The sequence below is a fragment of the Pleurodeles waltl genome, chromosome 6 (genome assembly GCF_031143425.1).
Source record: "Pleurodeles waltl isolate 20211129_DDA chromosome 6, aPleWal1.hap1.20221129, whole genome shotgun sequence".
Lineage (NCBI taxonomy): Eukaryota > Metazoa > Chordata > Amphibia > Caudata > Salamandridae > Pleurodeles > Pleurodeles waltl.
This window is the reverse complement of record NC_090445.1, coordinates 331,586,597-331,610,793: the sequence shown is the minus strand read 5'-3', so window position 1 is coordinate 331,610,793 and position 24,197 is coordinate 331,586,597. Positions and strand designations below refer to the sequence as shown.

At 45.2% G+C, this 24,197-nt stretch overlaps 1 protein-coding gene across 3 annotated transcripts in view; it reads left to right on the top strand.

Moving 5' to 3' along the window:
- JPH4 (junctophilin 4) overlaps positions 1-24,197 on the top strand; it is a 261,994-nt gene that overhangs the window by 8,544 nt on the left and 229,253 nt on the right. For all 3 annotated transcript variants that reach the window (XM_069238198.1, XM_069238197.1, XM_069238199.1), the window contains exon 2: positions 6,165-7,132. In XM_069238198.1, the coding sequence (XP_069094299.1) occupies positions 6,754-7,132 (379 nt within the window). In that variant the 5' untranslated portion in view covers positions 6,165-6,753. The remainder of the gene's footprint in view (positions 1-6,164; positions 7,133-24,197) is intronic.

Here is a 24,197-nt window from a genome sequence, read left to right as displayed (position 1 = left end):
CTTTAGGGCAGCCACAAGAGCAGAGTTAGTGGCGCTTCCTGCATTGGACAAAACCAAGAAGGGAACTGCTTTACATCAGTATCAGGGCACTGATTCTCTTTTATATACAGTATACTGGCTGCCTTCAACACCGTCAACCACGCTTCTTTTCCCGGACAAATTCTAACTTGTATGTCATCTGAAGTTCCACTTGTTAAAGTCCTCTTTCAACTTATTTTTCTCAACAGTGCCAAGAAACAATATTTGCCATAAAAGACTAGATTGCATAGGGACGTGGATGCTTTTTGGGGGATAGTACATTGTGGTGGTAAGTGGAAGGTACTAGTGAGTAAATACAGTGGTGAGCGGGACTGATGGCTGGGTGCCTCTGGGTGGAGGGAAATGGGTGGAATCAAAAGAAAACCCTCCTTAGTGGGCGCTTGGCAGAATGGACTGGTAAAGTTGACATAGGAATGGTTGTAATGGAAAGCCAGCACTTAACTTCTAAAAAAAAGAATGTTCCAGGTCCCTAGGTATTTGTCAGGCTGCCAATGCAGCTTGGACCACTGGTTGCCCCTGCCACTGCTGCTAAATGCCCTTACCAGTGCTATCCCCTAACCATCACAATCCTACACATGTTACAGTTTCCATTATGCCAGTTCACATACAGCTATAAAAATGACCTTAGTGCACTGGTATGATCTTTCTTAAGGTATCACATTGTTTTCTTGTCTGTTAATGGGCTCTTTTAAAAATAATCAGATACTGGCACCATGTGGTAAATAAGCAAAGTGCTGGTGTTAAGAAATAGTTACTGGTGCTGAGCACCAGAAAACACCAAATGAAATGAAACACTACAGAGAGCTAGTGAGGTGGCACTGGAGAAAGGAACTGGTGAAGGGCTGGCACATTTAGGACCGAGGAAAGATACTTAGGGAAGGGTTGTGGAAGAATAATGAGAAAAGGTAGCTGTAGAGATAGACTGGTGAAAGGAGAGTGTAGATGGAACTAAGAGAAGTACTTGGTGGGACTGGTGAGCGGATATTGCATGATGAACCAGTGATGAAATGGTGCAGTTCAATGCACCAATAGCTCTTAAGGCCATGACCTTTAGAGGTTTTACCATTTTCCATTCTCATCCAGAATAAAGTTAAGGTTATGTTTTTTGAAGAATCTTGCACATTCATACCCTTTTTCGTCAAATCATGCGGCCTAAAAGGCCTCTGGTATTTTGGAAACTGTGCAGTAATAAACGCCAGCAGAACTTTAGCGCTCATCAATGATGATTTACTTACGAAGACCTTGCAGTGAAATAAGTACAGGAAAACACTGACTATAGCTAGGCACTTACACAAAGGCTGATGGAAATTATCAGTTCTATTATTTACAGAGTTTTCGGAAAGGTTGGAAAGCCTCTCGTTTCAGTCCATCTAGAAAGAGTTCAGCTTCTGAAAAATAAGAGAGGAAAAGGACCCTCTCTTGGGATGAGAATGTCCCTTGGATGGTAACACAGACGTGGAACCCCTAACACAAGTAATCCAGCAGTATGATATTTAGTATTAGTATCCTGACATTTTTCTTTCAGCCTAGTGTGCAAAAGCATCATCAATCAATCAATCAATGACGGTATTTATACAGCGCGCTACTCACCCGTGAGGGTCTCAAGGCGCTAGGGGGGGGGGTCACTGCTGCTCGAAAAGCCAGGTCTTGAGATGCCTCCGGAAGGCGAGGTGGTCCTGGGTGGTCCTGAGGTGGGCGGGGAGGGAATTCCACGTCTTGGCCGCCAGGTAGGAGAAGGATTTCCACCCTGCGTTGGTTCGGCGGATGCGAGGGACAGCGGCGAGAGCGAGGCTGGTGGAGCGAAGCTGGCGGGTGGGCGTGTAGAAGGTGAGGCGACGGTTGAGGTATTCAGGTCCCTTGTTGTGGAGGGCTTTGTGTGCGTGGGTGAGGAGCCTGAAGGTGATCCTTTTGTTGACGGGTAGCCAGTGCAGGTGTCACAGGTGGGTGGAGATGTGGCTGTGGCGGGGTACGTCGAGGATGAGGCGTGCGGAGGCGTTTTGTATGCGCTGAAGACGTTTCTGAAGTTTTGCGGTGGTTCCTGCGTATAGGGTGTTTCCATAGTCCAGGCGGCTTGTGACGAGGGCGTTGGTCACAGTTCTTCTGGTGTCGGCGGGGATCCAGCGGAAAATCTTTCGGAGCATGCAAAGTGTGAGGAAGCAAGAGGATGAGACGGCGTTGACTTGCTTGGTCATGGTGAGAAGGGGGTCCAGGATGAATCCGAGGTTGTGTGCGTGGTCTGAGGGGGTCGGTGTGGTGCCCAGGGCCGTGGGCCACCAGGAATCGTCCCAGGCAGACGGGGAGTTTCCAAGGATGAGGATTTCCGTCTTGTCTGAGTTCAGCTTCAGGCGGCTGAGTTTCATCCATTCTGCGACGTCTTTCATTACATCATGCAGGTTGTTTTTTGCGGTGGCTGGGTCTTTGGTGAGGGAGAGTATCAGCTGGGTGTCGTCGGTGTAGGAGATGATGTTGATGTTGTGTTTGCGTGCGATGTCGGCGAGGGGGCTCATGTAGACATTGACGAGAGTAGGGCTGAGCGAGGAGCCTTGTGGGACGCCGCAGATGATCTCGGTGGGTTCCGAGCGGAAAGGCGGGAGGTAGAATTTTTGAGAACGGTCAGAGAGGAAAGAGATGATCCAGTCCAGGGCCTGTCCTAGGATACCGGTGGAGCGGAGGTGGGTTATTAGGGTGCGGTGGCAGACGGTGTCGAAAGCAGCCGAGAGGTCGAGGAGGATGAGGGTGGTTGTTTCTCCGTTGTCCAGTAGGGTTCGGATGTCGTTGGTGACTGCGATGAGGGCGGTTTCCGTGCTGTGGCTGTGGTCATGAGTGTCTGTTGTAGTTATCCCGCAAGCTGTGAAACCCACAGCCTGGTACTATGATCTGGGTTGGAGCTCCAAGTGAATCCGCAGCTGACATTAAACTACTGTCTGTGCCCTTGGACATATACATTAACCAGAAGTGGTAGCATAATATATGATTTAGAATTGATAGTCATAAACAAGTCTTTTTCCTGCTTAGGAAGAGTGTGGTGCCTACCAGTCCCACTCATGTAAAGTTCCACTTGAACGTAGTGCCCAGATCTTACGCTGACATCCAGAGTCGGTGTGCATGTGTACTATGTGTATGTGATGCTGTTAGTAGGACTCCATGGTCAATGTGAGTGTATTTTCTACCAGACCAGTAGTATCCATTTTGGATGGCCACTGGTATAACATAGCACAAGACAAGGAAGTGTTTTGGTGGCATTCCTGGGTTGAGGGAACAGCCCCAGACACTGAAGTGTGGGAGGATGGAGCCAGGGCAGCTTTAGTAATGCAGGAGTAAATATGGTGGCCCACCTACAGATTATGAGCCTGATTTAGAGTTTGGCGGACAGGTTACTCCGTCCCAAACGTGACGGATGTCCCGTCCGCAGTATTATGATCTCCAGAGCCTATTATGGGATCGGGATATCCGTAATGTTTGTGACCGAGTAATCCCCCTCTGCCAAACTCTGGATCGGGCCCTATATCACTCTATGCATTGTCATCAGGGATGAATGAGAGCAGGAGATAGTGCTTCAGAAGATTTCTTTTCAGGTGTACAGAGAATCTTTCGGGCACAGCCTATCCTCTTTTCTTCCATTAAGTGCTACTCCCAAACGGTTTCACACTTTAGTGTGCTGCTGTTGTGCATGGTCATGTTGGAGATGCTGCTTGTCACTCAACTGAGATGAGCCACACCAGAGACAAAACTATGTCTGCTCCAAACAGTTGGAAAACACAAAAAAAGGAGAAACTGCCCCAAATTATTTCCAAGGCTTTGACAGTGGGATCGACATCCCTTGTCTGAAAAATGACTACGAAAGTGGGACCAAAACATTCCTACTTGGTTTTAATTTCTTCTTTGAATAAGGGAGGGGGTGCTCTGTAGATTACTTGAAAAAATCATAACATATAGGACTGGTTTCTTATGTAGCCAGTCTTGAAGAGATAAGTTCACATCCCCTGAAGTCTGCAATATTCCTGAGAGGATCTATGGGTCTTCCTGTGACCTTAAAGCTGCTGGCCTGCTGAGAGAATGTAAGGAGTCGCTAGGGGCGGCAGAAAGAGAGTCAAAAAGTAGAAGCCCAGTCGTTGTGCCCAGGAGCATTGGAGGAGCCTCAGAAAACGCAGATTGCTATGATGAGTATGCACATACCAGAGTTTGAAATGGGTCCCCCTGGCCTAACTTCAAGTCAACTGTTCATCCTGCTGGAGGTGTGACAGCTTCTATTTTGATACACCCAAGTGTTCTGCAGCTAAGAGTGGCCGTCACCTCAAGCAGATGCAGCTACAAGCGACTGTGACCTGACATCAACAGTTAGGGAAAAACATGTCCTGAAACTCTAATAGCTACGAGCAACCACTCTAATCCCCCAGAGGTCATCACAGGCAAGTGCTGAAGTGACTGGTGCTGATTCTGTCAACTGGCTTGGTCTCCATGCAACACTCCAGCAAAGCCCTTGAGCAGATAAAAGGTGTCCCGATGAGCTCTGACCAGTGCACTGAGACATGCAGACAACTGAAGCAGCCGGGGCTCCACCACACCTAACTCATGAACCCCAGACACGCTCATCTGGTCATCTCTTATAAGTGCTTCATGCACTAAAATAAAGCGGATTGAGACAATAAGACAATGCGATACATTTTAAGACTCAGTGTAGGGACATTAGAAAGGACTGACCTACGAAGGAAAGAACCGAGGAAGCAGCTCCCTCCTTTGATATTGAGCCTCCATCTGTGCTTACATTTAAACCTGATTAGTTTATGTATAGAAATACCCAGCAGTGTATGTGTAAACCGCATGCCTGTTGTTTCTGTGTGTAATACTGCATTTTGGAGTGTAATAAAGTACTTTTATTTTTCACAAAAAGAAGCACTGGCTGGATAGCAATTACTGTTCTTGTTGCACAGATGTTGAGTTCCGAGTCTCTACCGTCAGACTACCTCCCTGAAAACCCTTGGTCTGCCACTGTGAGTCAAGTGCTGAACAAATGTACCTGGTGTTCAGTTTGCAGGACCATGGAGGACCGGGCCCCATGAGGAAGGAGGTAAAAGGCCCTAAGCTACCATGCGTGGGGCTCGGAAACCCCCTGCCTGCCCTGTGATCCCATAACTGGTACTGACACCCACATAATCCTTTTGTGTGCTGCGAAGTTGAAAAAAGCTTGATGCATAACTCCGCGCCGAGGTTTCCTATCGCTATTTCAGCGTCCACATTTTGCAATTATTGGATTAGATACGCTCATGTGTTGTTCCCGATGCAGGGGAGCGTGGAATCAGGGCTTGTTTCCTTTGGGGAAGGAGTGAGCTGAAAGCAGGATCTCTGTGATTGCTTATAACCGCGGCCATTGCGCAGTTTCTATTCAGCTGCCTTGCTCTTTCCCTGGTGACTTCCAAGGAGGGCGGAGTAGTATGTGAGTGTCCAGGTTCCTGGCTCTAGAAGTACATAGCAAACTAGGCCTGACTGAATCCGGCCTGCAGTGCTCTCAAAACATGGCTCAAGGAAGATCAAACAGAGATGGGAGGGCATGGTAACTATATGTAAAGTGACCCACAGAAACACAAGACCAAATGAAGGGGCCTACTGAATTCTGTCCCTGGATTAAATACAAACACTGGGAAACTACAAACAACGCCAACACACACAAAGCGGCTCAATATGAAAAATCCCCCAAAACAAAAGCAGATCGAATTATAGTGTGAAGAAGTATTTTATTCTTTGGACAGGGTTAGAGTGTAGTGCTGTTTAGGCCCGTGAGTGTGGTGCTGTTCTGGATTATTCGCAGCCCACTAGTGTCAAGCTCCCAACACTTAAAAATTACATACTCACCCTGCTGTACGCATACCTTTACAAAAATGAACCAGACTCTGGCCTGCAAATGAAGTGTGTATAAGATCATACCCCGTTCTACTTACTGCCGGTGCTATACCATATTAATGGCATACTAAGCACTATACAAATACTAAAAAACAATAACAGTGTGATTCGAGTGTGGTGCAGTGCTGCATTTCTCAGACAGATGTGTACAGCTAGATTGTTTGAAAGGAAGTGTAATTTCCCTGGACCTGCTCCTGATTAATTCTCTGTTTCTCTTTCCACTTTAGTTTCATGCCCTCAAGTAGCTGGAGTTATCCAAACATTTTCTACTGGGCAAGACTGTTGTAACATCTTCTTCCTCCCATGTGCGGGGGCACCTGAACGAGCGGTTCTACCAAATGCATCATCATCTTAATCAAGATTGTTGAGGAGAGATCGTGTCACCAATCAGACAACACAGCCTATCAACTGGATGTGCATGGTGGATGCAGAGCTGCCCGCCAAAGCTGGCTGCAGACATCAAGCCACAACCTAACGCACAAAGTGGACTTAGAGCGCAAACTCAACACAAGCAGTAGGCACTCTGTGAAAAAAGTTCCTAAATCTAAGGCAGACATCGGACACAGATACACAACCCAACTCAGGCATCAGCCACTGGCTGCAGTTCAAGGCTTGTGGTGCACACTCACCAAGGCAGCAAAGCTCGTGGTGGACAGTAGTCTACAACAAAAGCCTGCCACAGACCCATTCTACAGATGTGAGATTTTTGCTGCAGTGCTGTGTGGGAAGGGGATGAGTTTGCAACGCCTGGGGAGCAGGGAGTGACCTGCGTCCCCCCCTGACAGAGCCCCCGCGGGGCGGAAGCACGGCCCATGCATGTCACACGGGGGCAAGTTTGAATTTGACGATGGCGGATGCTACGTGGGGGACTGGGAAGATGGCCGGGCGCACGGGTATGGGGTGTGCACAGGTCCTGGGCGCCAGGGCGAGTACAGTGGATTGTGGTGCCGTGGCTTTGAGTCACTTGGTGTTTACACCTGGCCCAGCGGTAACACCTACCAGGGCTGCTGGGCCCAGGGCAAGCGCAACGGCCTTGGTGTGGAAGCCAAAGGCAAGTGGGTTTACCGAGGGGAGTGGAGCCATGGACTGAAGGGCCGCTGCGGGGTACGCCAGAGCCTTTCTGGGGCCAAGTACGAGGGTGCGTGGAGTGATGGACTACAAGATGGCTATGGCATGGAGACATACTCTGATGGAGGTGAGTGAGAGTGATGGATGAAGGCAGACAGGCACGTGCCAACCCATGCATCTCTCCCCACCTTTTACTAATTCCCACATCTTCTGTTATGTCCTTCTGTCTACTCTTCCTCCCTCCATTGCTTATTCTCACAGTACTTGTGGTTTAAACAATGCCTCATTTTGATAGTATCTACCCCTGCATCTGCCAAGACTTTTATTAACCTTATGCAGCTCTAGACAAAGCTGCTTACGATGTTCTAGACATGGCCTCCAGGAGTAGACACACAACTCCTTAGATAGTCTCCATAGTCCCAGAACTGGAGGCAACGCTCACAATAGTCTCTCGTTATTCCCTCAACTTCCTTCACAGGGTTGCATTCCCTGAAGAATAAATGGCACTGTGGGAACAGGCAATGTAGAGCTAACCCAGAGAAGGATTTCCTAAGCAGGCATCTCAGTATAATGTGCTGTTCCAAGCCGTTTACATGTGGTTCACACTCATGCTCTGGTACGTAAACACATGCTGCAGAAATATATAACAGGAGATTAGGAGCTCGTTAACATGTCTTGCCCACTCAGTTGAATTAAACATTGATATTGAAAAAGCTAAAGTGATTCTCTAGGTTACGATCGGCAGCAAAATATGAGGGATGGGATCCCTGCTTTCAGCCAGCTGGCACTAAAAATGTTTCTTTTAATCATTGCTGCGTTCAGGTACGGAGGTCTACCAGCCAAACTCACACTAATAAATTCTTTAATGCACCAAACTGAGTAAACCCAGAGGCAAAGATTAACCATGCTTTTTAAAATAACATATGGATAGGAAAAATCATTTTAAAAGGTCTTGGTCGGTCCACATATAGTGAGTTCTCACTAATATCAGAATTTCAGATTTATTAGTCCGCCCATATTCGGTCAGGAGTGCTGGCTTACTGAACATACTTAAGGCTCCCACTTTCATTACATTTTTTGCATGTCTGCCCATATTTATTTTTTGACGATCTTACTGGTGCTTGTCCATATTTTTTGTGTTCTGATAACATATGAAGTTACAACTAGGATAACTTCACTTTTATTTACCAGATAAAGTAGCACTGGCATTTGGATACGGGTTGTATTTTAGTGCTATTGCTAGTTTCTTCCTTATACAACAATACTTCTCTTGTGAAAGATTAGCACCTTGATGCAAATACTTGCACATTTGCAACAATTTACGCTTCAACAGGAACCCTTATAGTTAGATTCAGGTCTCCAGGAACAAACTACTGTTGCGTAGGCTCTCCTTATCCTAATGAGACTACTGGATTTTTGGGTAGCAGGGTCGTTCACAGGGTGGGGGACTAAGTCTAACCCACGGCGAAGGACCCTTGTCACCCTCAATCCGGTTTTGCTCCGGCTAACTAGCAGTGCCTCATCTCTCCCAGAGGGAAGAGATGATTGGGCAGCCGAGCGAATGACATCTTCGTGCTTCCCAGGGAAGTCATGGTCACTCAGATCCCAACCAGTTCTCTCATACACAGTGCAGTCTCATATATGAATGACAAAGGCAGTTTGAGTTTTAAAGATTGGTTTAATAAAACAACTGCGTTTTAGATAACAAAGCGTGAGCCACAATAACCAGAACCGTACAACACAGTAGGATTAAAATAGTAACGAGGAGAGTGAAACATAAGAATAACGCTATCATAGTGCTACTAGATTACGTTCTCTCTTCTAAGTTCTATTTTGAGCACAGCATGTTAAGCTCTAAGCCTGCCTTTTAGGTTCCCCCGGGAGGACATCAACCCTCATACCTGAGCAAAGGCCTGTGATCTGGATCAGCATCTGCAACAGGGCAGTCAGCGTCTAGTTGTGGTTCCCTGGTCGGAATCTCCCTCTTACGTGTACCAGGACTAGGAAGTGTTTTTATAATCAACACGCCGGTGTTCTAAGAAACGTCCCCACGTAAGAATGTGTACTTTCTACGAACCCTAAAGACTAAACTCCTACCACGTCTATCGGCAATGTACCAGACTGTATCCTTGACTGAAGCACAGAGCGAGCAAGAATGTATTGTTTGAGAACTCCGGTGCTGAAGTAAGCTAAACAGTGTGATAGAAGAAAATAAAACAAGACCGTGAAACTGGCTATTGAAAAATAACAGTGCAAGGCTAAATAAAATGCATCTAGAACAAAGTGCACAGAGGCCTAATGCTTTAAGCAAAGTTGCAAAGGCTATATTAAAAATGGCTACACTACACTACAAACTAAACCAAAGAGCAGGTATGCAGAGATTTTTAAGGGCTCAAGTCCACATTTCCCTGGGACATGTTTCGAAGTTCAACAAATGTCCTCAAGGTAAGAGAAAACTCAGCAGCCACTGTACCTGACACTATCTAATAGCTTCTTACTGTGTGCACATGTAGAACATCTACGTAGCCAGGCATTTAGGACCAAATCCATTGCAGGCCACCAATAATATTTGGTACGCTTAGTAACTGACTCTCCAGGATTAAATGACACTCCAGGATGGCCTTGGTAGAACAGTTTGAACGATTTCTTTTGCACTCCAGCTGGAGGAGCACTTTTGTCCCGACTTACCAAGATAACACTGGCTAAAGTCAACGCATTGAGCACTCTACATATAGCCACCAGCTATGGACATTACGCTCATGGGGCCATTCCTGTTCAACATATTGTATCATTGCACTGATGATCGTATCCTTCTCCATTCCAGCCTTCCACTCATCCTCTGATACAGCTTCCACACCATCAGTATTTAGACATTTAACAATATCACTAAAGGTGTGGTCTGCATCGCATTCCATCTCTTAGTATTGCGGCATTCCATTCCCATCCACAGGCAACCTAGACATGCACTCAGTATGTAAATTTCCCTACCGGACATATACTGAATTCTATACTGAAAGCCTTACAACATTGAACCTAATCTGGCCAACATACCCATCAAGAAGCACCTACCTCCTGGGGACAACATACTGACAAACGACTTGTGGTCAGTAAGAAGAATACACTTCGCCCTAACCCTCCCAGCCCCAAGAAAAACATTCTAAGATGTTCTGCAGGTCTTGCACATGCAAGCAGCTCCTTCTCTATAACAGAGTAATTTCTTTCCACACCGCTGAAAAGTTCTGGACGCATATGGTAGCACCTACTCCCTACATTCATGTCACTGCAATAACAGAGCTCCAACACCACAATAACTAGCTATAGTCTGTTTCCCAATTACAAAATATGGTAATAAGAAGCCTGTACAATTTTCTTCTTAAGTCATCGAAGCAACCCTTACTGCTGCTCATCCAATTCAAACTTAGCATTTTTCTTCAAGGTTTTCCTTAGGGGTTCGACTATAAAGGTTTGTCCACAAATTTAGAGTAAAATTCTGAGACCAAGAAATGGAAGTAATTGCTCTTTATATTCAGGCACTGGTGCTTCTGTTATAGATTTAACAAGTTTCTCTGGGTTTTATTCCACTTTTTCCAGTGTTGTGAGACACATAGGCTGCTGAACTTTGAAATCCTGAGAGTGAACCACATTGGTATAATGCCTGTAACTCTTTGTTAAGGTTGCTATTATGTTCTTCCTGGTCACACCCAGGCACTAAAATATCAGCTCCAGGTAGCCTCTTCAAGGTCTCCATCATTTCTTGGAACACTGAAGCCTCACTGGCCGACCCAATGGGCATTCTGAGGAACTGAAATATACCTTTGGGAGTAATGAAAGTCATCAAGTACTATGATCCATCAGCCATTACAATTTGATGATTAGCACTGGCTAAGTCCAAAGTTAAGAAAACTTGAGCTTGAGCTAGTGTTGAAACCATTTCTTGTAAGTTTGGAAGAGGATCAGAGTCAACCTAAATAGAGTCATTTAAACTTCTCAAATCAAGGCAAAGTCTTAAATCCACAGTGGTCTTCAATTAAATACATACTGGAGACAGACAGTCAGTTGATTGTGCAGGCTCAATAATTTGTTTTTAGCAGAGCTCCCTCAACAATTCACTACATTTCTTTTGGTAGTTTACATGTACATTCCTGACCTTCTGGATAACAGTTTGAACATTTCCTTAACTATGTTAATCCTCTAGCAACATCTTATGCCTAGTTCCATTTAATCTTTAGGCAAAAACATTGAAGTCACCAGAATTAGCCAAAAAAGTAAAGCTTCGAAGTCTTTAAGACCGTGAACCTCAGGACAGTGCATAAGTAGGGACAATTCAAATGGTGTTATGCAATCTTCTTGTCCGAGCACTTCTACATCAGCTAAAAACACATTTAGCCATGTATCCCAGTCCATGGTTGGTTCCCATGGTTGCACTCTGCAAGAAGGGAACAATACTTGTCACTTTAATTACAATATGTTTTGAGGATACAATTACACCCTCTTTAGTAATGATTGAAGACACGCTACTGATTATTATTTCAAACTACGTTAACAGTGAAACTATTTCTATGCATTCGAAATATAAATATTTCTGGAAAGTTCAATATGCAGTTATGCAACAAACAACAAATGTTTCTCGCAAAAAGTGCCGCTAAATATAGAATTTCGAAGAGATTATTTGTTGTGCCCCTCACTGTAGAAATTGTTACTTTATACACATCAGATGTACCAAGGCCTAAGAGTACACTGTCTTGAACTGCAAAATAGGCTTTAATGGTGTGTTTATTACTGAGCGAAAGGGCCAAAAGTGTACACACCTTACTTTTGTGCTTGCGCCTGACTAAACATCATTTTGAGCTGAAAGCTGTGTTTATCACCTTTGTAACAGAAACTGGAATAAGCACACTTGTGCCAATCACCATGAAATCTTTTAATTTGGACCCAATTCAAATGATACTTTGAAAGCCTCACAAGGGACATCCAATATGGCTGCCTACATCCTGACGCTGCATCAAAACCTGTGGTTTTCAACAAAAAGTAGATCAGTTCACGTTCATGCCAAGGTTGTCTCCCAGCCGTCCATTTACACATTCATACCCACAAGCATGCACAGCACACTTACATTCTACTTACACGTAAGCATTCCAATGTACTTTCAACTACTAATACAACTCATCACTCACACACAATACCACGACCTCGATTGGCTGACTTATACTAATCCACTGAAGATGTGAGGGGAAGACTTTTATTTTGGTTAAAGCACTCCATAGGATTGCCTCATTTGTATCCCTACCTCTTGTCATCTCACTACCACCCCAATAGACTACTCAGTCAGCAGTCCAAAATGTCCACCATGTCCACTTACATCATGATTCACCAGTGACCATTTTGCTGTTTTTAATTTACCATTGCAAAATGGCGGATGGCCACTGACCAATATTTATTGAACTTGAGTCACATTCTAGCATTACAAACCTGAAGCCTCAAGACCTAAAATGCACATTTTGTCCACTTTTTCAAATAAATGAAGACAGGGAAACTGATTGCTTTCTGTCCGTGTTTGTTTATGTTTCAGTGTCGGTCAAAAACAAAAAAAACTGGGTGCATTAAATCTAAGAATTGTTTTTTGTAAAACAAACAGCCGCATTTCTACTAGAGATTCAGTGCAGTTATAGAAGAAGATTTTTAGGACAAGTTTTTAGGACAAGTTACAGGTGATGTTGATATTCAAGTGTAAATGATGAACATGCATGTAATGTGCAAAATATGACACTGTAAAATACAGTGTGCATTACAAATAAATGACACAGTTTCCAGAGTGGTCTGGGTTTGCTTTGGACAGAGAAGATACAGTGCAATTAAGTGGTCGACTGCAGTTTTAGTTCTCTGTTAGAAGGTGGAAGCTTTAGGCAGTCTTGGAAAGGGGTTTGGCAAGTTTTTTTTACCAGGTAGAGTTCAGAAGATGTAGGGGTTGCAGGACGGAATTTGGATGAAGCTAAGTGTTCCTAGTGAGGTGCAGATGTCAGAGCACTGGCTTTAAGTGGATGTGTGGGTAAAGACATGAATGTCATTTAGGGGTCGCACCTGCGGCTCATGGCTGTCCCCTTGACACCCCTGGCACCGCCTGTGTGCTCTCTGGCCTTAGGGGTGGCAAAATCAGTGCTTTTATGGACGTTGGGGGCTGCACACTCTTTCTCCTGTCAATCAATCAATCAATCAATAATATTTATAAAGCCCGCTACTCACCCGCAAGGGTCTCAAGGCGCTGGGGGGAGGGGGTTACTGCTGCTCGAAGAGCCAGGTCTAAAGCTGCTTCCAGAATGCGAGGTGGTCCTGGGTGGTCCTGAGGTTGGGGGGGAGGGAGTTCCATGTCTTGGCCGCCAGGTAGGAGAAGGATTTCCCACCTGCCGTGGTGCGGCAGATGCGAGGGACGGTGGCAAGTGCGAGGCTGGCGGAGCAAAGTTGACGGGTGGGCGTGTAGAAACTGAGGCGACGGTTGAGGTATTCGGGTTCCTTGTTGTGGAGGGCTTTGTGTGCGTGGGTGAGGAGCCTGAAGGTGATCCTTTTGTTGACGGGAAGCCAGTGCAGGTGTCTCAGGTGGCTGTGGCGGGGTAAGTCGAGGATGAGGCGTGCGGAGGCGTTTTGTATTCGCTGAAGACATTTCTGGAGTTTTTCGGTGGCTCTTGCATATAGGGTGTTTCCGTAGTCCAAGCGGCTTGTGACGAAGGCGTGGGTCACAGTTTTTCTCGTGTCAGCGGGGATCCAGCGGAAGATCTTTTGGAGCATGCAGAGAGTGAGGAAGCAGGAAGACGAGACAGCGTTGACTTGTTTTGTCATGGTGAGAAGCAGGTCCAGGATGAATCTGAGGTTGCGTGCGTGGTCTGAGGGGGTTGGTGCGTTGTCCAGGGCCACCAAGAATTGTCCCAGGCGGACGGGGAGTTTCCGAGGATGAGGACTTCCGTTTTGTCCGAGTTCAGCTTCAGGCGGCTGAGTTTCATCCATTCTGCGACATCTTTCATTCCATCCTGAAGGTTGGTCTTGGCGATGGTAGGGTCCTTGGTGAGGGAAAGTATCAGCTGGGTGTCGTCGGCGTAGGAGATGATGTTGATGTAGTGTTTGTGAGCGATGTCGGCGAGGGGGCTCATGTAGACATTGAAGAGAGTCGGGCTGAGCGAGGAGCCCTGTGGGATGCCGCAGATGATCTTGGTGGGGTCCGAGCGGAATGGTGGGAGGTAGACTCTTTGGGAGCGGTTAGAGAGGAAAGAGGTGATCCAGTTCAGGGCCTGTCCTTGGATACCGGTGGAGCGGAGGCGGGATGTTAGGGTGCGGTGGCAGACAGTGTCGAAGGCAGCCGAGAGGTCGAGGAGAATGAGGGCGGCTGTTTCTCCGTTGTCCAGCAGAGTTCTGATGTCATCGGTGACTGCGATGAGGGCGGTTTCCGTGCTGTGGTTGGCTCAGAATCCGGACTGGGAGGGGACGAGTAGGTTGTGGTCTTCAAGGAATTTGGTCAGTTGCTTGTTGACGGTCTTTTCGATGACTTTGGCAGGAAAGGGGAGGAGCGAGATGGGGCGGAAGATCTTCATGTCGCTGGGGTCCGCCGTAGGTTTCTTTAGGAGAGCGTTGACTTCTGCGTGTTTCCAGCTCTCGGGAAAGGTGGCAGATTCAAACGAGCTGTTGATGATGGTCTGGAGATGGGGGGGCGATGATGTCGTCGGCATTGTTGAAGATGAAGTGGGGGCAGGGGTCCGAGGGGGCACCAGAGTGGATGGTGTTCATGGTAGTTTTGGTCTCTTCTGTGCTGATGTGTGTCCAGACGTTGAGGGTGATGGCTGGGGCTGTGGGCTCTGAGGTGGTAGGCTGGGTCTGAGGGCCGAAGCTGTCGTGTAGGTCGGTGATCTTTCGATAGAAGAAGGTAGCGAGGGAGTTGCAGAGTTCTTGCGAGGGCGTGATGGAGTTGGAGTTGGCGTTAGGATTGGAGAGCTCTTTGACGATGTTGAAGAGTTCTTTGCTGTTGTGAGTGTTCTTGTCCAGTCTGTCTTTGAAGGATGTTCTTTTGGTGGTGCGGATCAGCTGATGGTGTTCACGGGTGGCGTTTTTGAGGGTAGTCATGTTTTCTACGGTGTGGTCTTTGCGCCAGGTTTTCTCGAGGGTGCAGCAGGTTTTTTTGGAGTCCTTGAGGGCGTCTGTGAACCATTGAGGTTTCCTGGCGTTGGTCTGTCTAGGGAGGCGTCTGAGGGGTGCGAGGTTGTCAGCGCAGTTGGTGATCCATTGTGTGAGGCTGAGGGCTGCGTTGTTGGCGTCGGTGGTGACGGTAGGTTGGTTGTGGCTGAGGGTGGAGAGTAGCTGTTCCGTGGAGATTTTTTTTCCAATGTCTGCGTGGGATGGTTTGTGTGCGGAGGTGGAGAGTCTTGCGTCTGAAGGTGAAGTGGACACATCTGTGGTCGGTCCAATGTATTACGGAGGAGTGGCTGAAGGATACGTGGTTGCTGGCGGAGAAGATGGGGTCGAGCGTGTGTCCGGCGATGTGGGTGGGGGTGTTCACCAGTTGCTTGAGACCGAGGTTGGCGAGCAGGGTGGTGGTGTTGGTGTCGTTGTTCTGCTCTAGGTGGAAGTTGAGGTCTCCGAGGAGGATGTAGTCTGGCGAGGCTAGGGCGTGCGGGGAGATGAAGTCCGTGATGGATTCGCTGAAGAGGGCGCGTGGTCCAGGGGGTCTGTAGATGAGAGTTCCTCTGAGGGTGGTCCTGGGGTCGGTGTGGATCTGGAAGTGCATGTGTTCGGCGGCGAGGGGGGTGTCTTCGGTGGTGACATTGATGGAGTCCTTGAATATGATGGCGATTCCTCCTCCGACTTGGTTGGAGCGATCTCTCCTGGTGATCTTATAGCCGTCGGGGGCCGAGGAGGCGTTCATCCAGGTCTCAGTGATGAAGACGACGTCCGGTGTGGTGGAGTCAAGGAGGTCCCATAGTTCAATGACGTGCTTGTGGACGGAGCGTGCGTTGATGAGGATGCATTTGAGGTGGTTATTGGCGCGTGAGCTGGCGGGCGGGGTGCAGTCGCGGTGGAAGGTATGCTTGCAGGTAAGGCATGCGAAGGGTCCATGAGTGCGTTTCGGGTTGGCTTGGAAGCAGGTTCTAGAGCGTCCCGGGTTGAGTGCGTGGAGGGAGGTGGGGGTCGTAGCGGCGCTGCGGGGTTTGGGGTGCTGGGAGCCAGGGGTTGTGGCGCTGGGCGCAGGCCAGGCGGGCGATGAATGGGAGCAGGGGGGGCGGGGCCGAGCGGGTGGTGGTGGCGGGAAAGCAGAGGGTGGGGGGGGTCTGATAGGGGGGAAAGGGAAAGAAGAGAAGCAAGGGAAGAAATGGACTACAGAAGAAGAGAGGAAGAGAAGAACACAGAAGAAGAGAAGAGAAGAACACAGAAGAAGAGAAGAGAAGAACACAGGAGAGGAGAGGAACACAAAAGAAATGGACTACAGAAGAAGGGAGGAGTACAGAAGAAGAGAAGAACACAGGAGAGGAGAGGAACACGAAAGAAATGGACTACTGAAAGGAGAAGAACACAGAAGAAGAAAAGAACACGAAGGATGGGGTGCAGAAGAGGAGAAGAGCACAGGAGAAGAGCAGAACACGAAGAAAATGCGGGGAGGAAGAGGAGCGGAACACGAAGGAAATGGTCAGCAGAAGAAGAGAAGAACACAGAAGAAGAGAAGACCACAGGAGAGGAGAAGAACATGAAGGATGGGGTGCAGAGGAGGAGAGGAACACAGGAGAAGAGCAGAACACGAAGAAAATGGGCTACAGAAGAAGAGCAGAAAACGGAGGGAAATGGATACCAGAAGGAGGAGCAGAGAGCGAAGAAAAATGGACAGAGAGAGGACAGCAGAGGTACGAAGAAAAGTTGGAAGAGAGAGATTTCAGGAGACAGAGGTGAGTAACGAGGGGCTGGACGGGGGGAGCGCAGGGAGTACTTATGGTTTTGCTGGGAGGTGGCAGGAGCCTGGGCAGGTGGAGCTGCAGCGGCAGGGGAAGCGACCTACCCTAGGGTCAAGGGTCCATGTTTTATTATACTAATAATGAATGATAGTCTATTATTCACTAATAGTGTAATAAAAAAGGAACAAGGGGCGCTGGATAGTCCCTGGCAGCTGAGGTATAAGAAAGAAAATGCACTTCAATGTGTGTCGTTTGCATATGTGGTGGTGAGAATGTATCTGTGTGAGAGAGCATGTGTGTGAGTATGTGTCTGCGAGTTAAAGTGATTGACAGTGACAAGTAGTGATTATAATGAGTGAGATTGACTGTTAGAGAGTAAGTGAGAGTAAGAATGACTTCAAATGAGGGAACATGAATAAGGATGAAAGTGAGAGAGTATTAGAGAGTGAGTGAGAATGAGCAAGTGACAGTGAGTAGGTAACTAAGGGCCTGATTTAGAGTTTGGCAGTGGGGTTACTCCGTAACAGTCCGCCGTATTACAAGTTCCATAGGCTGTAATGGAATTGTAATATGGTGAACGTGATACCCATCAAGTTTGTGACAGATTAACCCCTCCGCCAAACTCTAAATCACGCCCTAAGTGTGAACGAGTGACTCAGAGCGAGTGGGAATAGGTGAAAATGAATGACTGAGAGCAATAGTGAGTATAAGTGAGTGTGAATTAGAAAGTTTGAGTGATTCAGTTAGTGTGGATGTAATTTGAGAGAACATGAGAGTAATAGTAATTGCAGACAAGTGAGTGAGAATGAATGAGTTCAAATGAGTGAAAGTGAATCACTGTGTGAGTGAGGGAGTACGAGGGTGAGTGAGTAAATGTAAGTAAGCAGGATCAGATTTTGGGTTATGCTTATGAGTCTGCTGTTGGCCCTGGCATTGTGACAGTAAATCTCGGTTTATAGGGGCACTCACAGCAAAATGCTGGTATACATATATTAGGCAATTTTTAGCATGACAGGCACCTATGACAAAATGGTGTCTTCTAATATTACTTCATACTGGTATACTTGATGTAATGCTTGGCAAATGGGACACCAGTAGCAAACTGCTGCTACTGGCATACTGGATGACGTTATTGGCATAGGGGGTACCAGTGGCAAAACGCTGGCACACTGCAGGTTATTTGTGGCATAAAGGAGAACAATTGTGGGAAATGAGAGGGGGCAACCAAGGTAAAATGCTGGCCCTGACATAATTTTTGACATAAAAGTCACTCATGTGGTATATGGACAGAACGGCTGGCAAAAATCTGGCACTGACATATTGTATGTAGGTTTTAGCCTAAGAGGGCATCATGGCATACAGGAGACACCCATGACACAATGATGACCCTGGCACAATTGTGGTCATTTTTGACATTTCGGTGCACTCTTACCACATTTTGAAGAAAATGGGGTTAACTCCTGGGGAGTGCCAGGTTTCATTAGCCTGGCAAACCGGGATAGCACTTGCATACTTAATGAGTGCCCTTTCAGAATGTATGGCTTTTGAGCAAGTTCATATGAAAAATGTGCTCTGAAGTGCATTATTTGAGCCTTTTTTTTTTCAAAATTGTCTCGGGGAGGAAACTCCTCCCCAGCCTCCAAAGCCTTCCTAAAAGGGGTACTCAATTTACTGGCTCACATCTGTCACTTCAGGGCAAGTATTACACCCCACAATTTTAAAAAATCGCCACCACTACTGTAAGAACAGAAGGTAAACTGTCTTGAGCACTGGTTACTTTCTGAATCTACCACTGTGGCACAGATATTACGCTTTCGGTTTTGTAAAATAAATTCAGCATGGGAATACTTTCTTCTGATGAAAAAAAACACAAAGTGTTGCTATGTTTCATTATAGTGCTTTGGAAATAATCATAAATCAAAATGTATTAACAATAAGAAAAATCGAAGCCAGTAACGTAGTTCATATTCAACTTGTGGTCTATACAACGAAGAAATATGGCCATGAAAATCTAATTTTTTTCCTCTCTCCATGATTTATCAATACATTTTTCTTGTGGTATATAGGAGGGGAAATACTAATTCGTGACAGTTTGTGAGATAAATCATTTTCGTCCCTAGTGCTGTTCTGTGTTTTGTGGCCATATATCCTCTTCAGCTGAACACATAATTTTTCGTTTAATACAAAGAGAAGCGAGTAATAGTCCCCTTGCATATCATTCCAGGACCCTAGTACATGTGAAATCTATAATAGATATTTGTCTGTGCTGTATTATTTTAATCATACATTTATAATGGAATTTAAGCAATATCAATTATTATGAGATCATAAGGATAAGGTGATGTGACAGTGCTCCATGGGACGAATCAGGGTCAAAGGCAAGACTTCCTGTGATGTTATTAAGGTCATAGGATGTGTGATGTCACTTCTGCTACTCCCAGTACTTCACTGAATATACGTCCATGGGTACAGAGTGTGTGGATAAAATATGTGGGCTAGCTGTGTGTACGGTATTGAACATTACTTTGAATCTTATTTGATTATTCAGAAATAATCATAAAAACACATACAAAATGGAGTAGATAAAACAAAGATAATAAAAACGTGTGGACTCTTAAAATACAGCAGCCAAACGAGGATCCTTTGGAGTTAACTCCAACTTGCAAAAGCTTTGATTGTACTTGTTAAAATAGGGTTACAATACCATAGTTTGACACAGCCTCACAGCAGACTTTAAAAAAGCAACTCACAGACTCATCAGGACTGGACCACATCCTCAAAAAATAAAAAGCAGGTTTACATTTATAAAATCCATAAGCTTTAAGAATGGGTAATAAATAATGTCACATAAAAGGTTTATAAACAGGGTCAAACATGGATTTTGGGTTTGTTTTGTTTTTTCTCTGTTTTAATTAATTTCTCTATGAGCTTGATGAAATTGCTATGATTAAATACTGTGTTTTAATGTCATTTTGGAATAAGTAACTATATTGGATGTACAGACAAACGAAGTTTCTTATGTTATTAATATGATTTTTATAAACAATCAAAGTTAATGAAATAAAAATATTTTTTGAATTAATGGTAGGCTAGTAATGAATTAAGATATATTCTTAATAAATTACATAGGCTAGCGGGTTCACGTTTGTGTAGTTCAAAGTCAATCCCTGGCCTGGCTGTATTGCATGACGATGACATTGTACTTATACCATAATCCCCCAATCGCCTGAGGGTCTAATTGGCAACTTTGTGAAATTCATGGATCATCTGGCTCTTGAGACTAACATTTCTAAAGCTCATTATATGGCATGGGGCACAAAATCCTGCAAGTATATTGCAGTTGCAATAAAGGGTTAAGAAGTAGAGAAGGTGCATAACATTTCATATTTGGGGGGGTGGTCACTTGACTCTGTTAGTTCATGGAGTTTTAACTACTGAAGCAACGCTTAATTCAGCAAAACAATGGGAAATAAATCGATTGTGGCAACTTTAGAAATATATTAGCATAAATGTCTACTGGTACTGTTGTATGAGGTGGCCATATGGGGCTACAACAATACCAATAAATTACAATTAGAAGACAATCGCTTCTGCAGGTGCTTATTAGGCCGCCCCCCTTGCAGCCCTCAACACTTTGCTCACAAAACATATTAAGCTTCTCTTATGTAGAAGATCTGATTAAATTACCACCAATGCTTTTATGGGTATCGATATTGGGAAGCAGACAGGCTGCTCTCAACTGTGAGATAATAGTTGACTGTCTTGGCTGTGACTTAGGCTATAAGATTCCATGTCTAACACACATCAAGCAGATGACCTATGCCCTTGGTAGACCTGATTTGTTTACTGCTGCCCATTAGATCACCAAAGAAGAAGCACAAAGGCTATAGAAAATGAATTCAACGTTAATCTTTCATAAACAGGGAGGCTGAAGAGAAGAATAGAGCAACTTTCCAGGTTTATGTTATTGTGCAAACTACAATTAATATAGAACCTTATTAACACTGGTTAACAGCTCATAGGAAACATCGTTACTGATTAGATTTTGTCTGGACTAGCTTAGCACCATCTTGCAATGAATCCTCTATACAAACACTTATGAACTTTGCCCTTTTTTGTAAATTTTACAAACTTTTTATGCAACACTATTACCCATAAATAAAGCTCATGGATTTTATAAATGTAAACCTGCTTTCTATTTTTGAGGATGTTTCCCAGCCTTGATGTTTGTTGTTCTGTGGGGTGTTATTTAAAGTCTGACGTAAAGCTCTGCAAAACTAGTATTCAAACTATTTTAACACACAATCAAAGCTTTTGCAAGTTGAGGTTTACTATAAAGGATTTTCTTATGGCTGCTGTATTTTAAAAACCCACTTGTTTTCATTATCATTGTTTTATCTATGTCGTTTTGTAAGTGCTTTTATGATGATCTCTGATAACTGAATAAAGTTAAAAGTCGAAAGTCTATTAAATGGTTTAGGGGTGGAACCCCTGCACAGCACAGGCAGGTCAACCGAATGGAGAATCCTGATAACTCGAATTTAGGCCAGGAGATTAACGTCAGTGAAACAACACTGCTTATCGGAAAGCATGTGCCAGGTCAACAAAAGGGAATCTCTCCGACTACGTTTTTAGAGAATTAATAAACCACCTCTTCGGTTTCGCTCTATTTTGTTATCCGGTTGGAAGGAATTGGCTTTCAACAAGTTCCAAGTAAGAGATTGTGTCTCTGCTTTGACTCAGTGTAGACGAAGCTCTCATAGCTCTGTTGGGCTGGCTATATTGTATGGGGGCAGCTTGGGACACTAGGAGACACCAGTTCCCATGCAGTCTATTTACGCGATTAGTGTACAGTGAGGATCCGCATTCCGCACCTGGCAAGAGCGAAGGACTGTGTCGTCCGCATCCTAAGAATGGATTCATTTGTGGCTCTGGGCACAGCTGGAGATATTCTTGCAGTTCTGACTGGTTTTTAAGCATTACACGGATGTATAATACTTTTGTTTTATGAAAAAGTGTATATTTAGGTGATGTGGTGGAGCAGTAATGGACGGCGCTGCACAACAAATGCTTTCACGGACTGAATATACACGTTCCACATCACAGTTAAGTGCACTGGGGGTAAATAAAGTGCTTTGCGGGAATAAAATACTCTTTTGGGTTATACAGTGGTCTATGAGGAGAAGAAATTGTGCTGGGATACAACAGGTGTTCTGCGGGAGAACAAAGTGCTCTACTGGAGATTAGAGCTTATCCTGCCCATTTTACATTCTTCATGGATTTGTGGGTACTTGGTGGCCTAGTGGACTGGCTGGATTCTAACAGCGCAGCCCCCTGAGTTAGGTTCCTCAAATTATCGGAGGAAGTGGGCTCTAGGTGTCTTGTGAGCAGCTAGAGTGTGGCCGGGTGCCAGCTAAAATAGATGTTATCGCAGGGAGAAATGTGAAAAGAACATCCACATGCATCTTTCCTACATACTAGCAGGTAATCACCCTATTCATCACCTTGAATTGTTTTTCCTCGCCTTCTACAGCTGGTCTGTGCGCTCCTCCATGTTTCACAATACATGGGGGGAATCACTGGCGGGCTAATCCTGACATGTGATAGGCCATGATCCGAATGATTGCTTAAGCCGGACCCACGGGCACACACAACTTGACCCCCAGGACTGTAGCCTGCCTGTGAGAATCTGGTTCATGACGTCGACTTTGATTTCTTCAGCCTCCTTTCCCCCTTTTCCTTCAGCATGTGGGGGGGTGCAAGCGGGATTCCTTTCACACAAACTGCACACTCTCAACACATTGCCTGGCATCTTCTAATGCAGTTTCTTTTAGTACTGAGATCAGACAAGACAACTGCAGAGGTCAAGTGACTCCCTTCTTATTTATTTTGCCAAAGCTCACAGGTTTCTGAGGTCTGTGCGGGAGTAGGTCTTCCAGTCCAGATATTTTCTTTGCAATCTGGTACATGGAGAAATGCATAATCTAGTCAAAATCAGACAGAACTATAAGTAATAAGGCAGAGAAAATGAAGACAAGGGGCCAGATGTACCAAAGGATTTTACCCATTCTGTGTCTATGGGAAAAAGCTTTCGTACATATGGCCCAAGATTACCTAATCATACACGGGTTGTGAAACTTAATATTTCTGTTTTAGTGGTTAGTCATGCAATTCAGTGACTCTATAGTTAACAGTTTCCTCTGTCCTCATTCCTTTTCTGATAAATATATATATATATATATATATATATATATATATATATATATATATATATAAACTTATATATTTATTACACAGTGGCAGCCGTCAGCGTGTAGTTATAGTTACCTCAGAGTTTGCAAAGGAAGGCCGTTTTTGTCTTTCTAGTGATCTGGCACAGTTTGTTGAATCTGTACAAAACTCCTTGGAAAGTTTCGAAATTATCCCTCTTGCAGGGGGCCTAGAAAAAGGGGGTCCAAAAGTGTGATTTCTCACGTTAATTCCAACAGGAAAATTTGCTCTTCAACACAGAAAAGATGGCTAAACAAAATGACACCAAATCTATCAAAAAGAACTTCACTCAAATAGCTTGCTTTTTGTGATTTGGTGTAAATCCGTTCAGCTGTTTACTACAAATGATTGTTTAAAAGGGACTCGGGTTGGGCATGAAAGGGTTAAAAAGTAGGTATAGCTGGAATTGTGGTGTCCAGAGCTGCTCTGACTGGACAATTTAAAGGGGATTAGCCATTCCTGCTTGGCTGGCCACAACATAGACCGCATGGTGTAGCAGCCGTTACAGGACTCAGGTACATGGTCCTCATCCGTCTTTGCACACTACCCAAACAGGTTTCTGACCTGGTTGCAGCATGGAAACGGTGCTACTTGCTGCCACTGAGGAGTTGAAAAGGGTCCTCGACCAAAGTGGATCAGCTGTGGTCATTTTGCTCAAACTGAGTGCAGCATTTGAGACTGCCTCTTTTCAAAATCTACTCCGTAGATTAGAAGAAGCTGGAATTACGGGGAATGTGCTAAAATGGCTCTCCTCCTTTTTAAGTAACAGAAGTTTTCAAGCAAGCAAAGTTTTTTTAATTTTTTTTTTTAGCCACCCATCATCTAAAGTGTGGGTTGCCACAGGGTTTTTTCCAAGTCCCACGCTTTTTAATCTTTATGATCGCCCACTGTAAGATATCATCTGTTCCTTGGGTTTCGATCAGGCGCAGCTCCTCCTCTATGGCAGAGGAGCATCGGGCCCCTGCCAGCAGCAGGAGCTGCAAAATGAAAAATAATAATGAT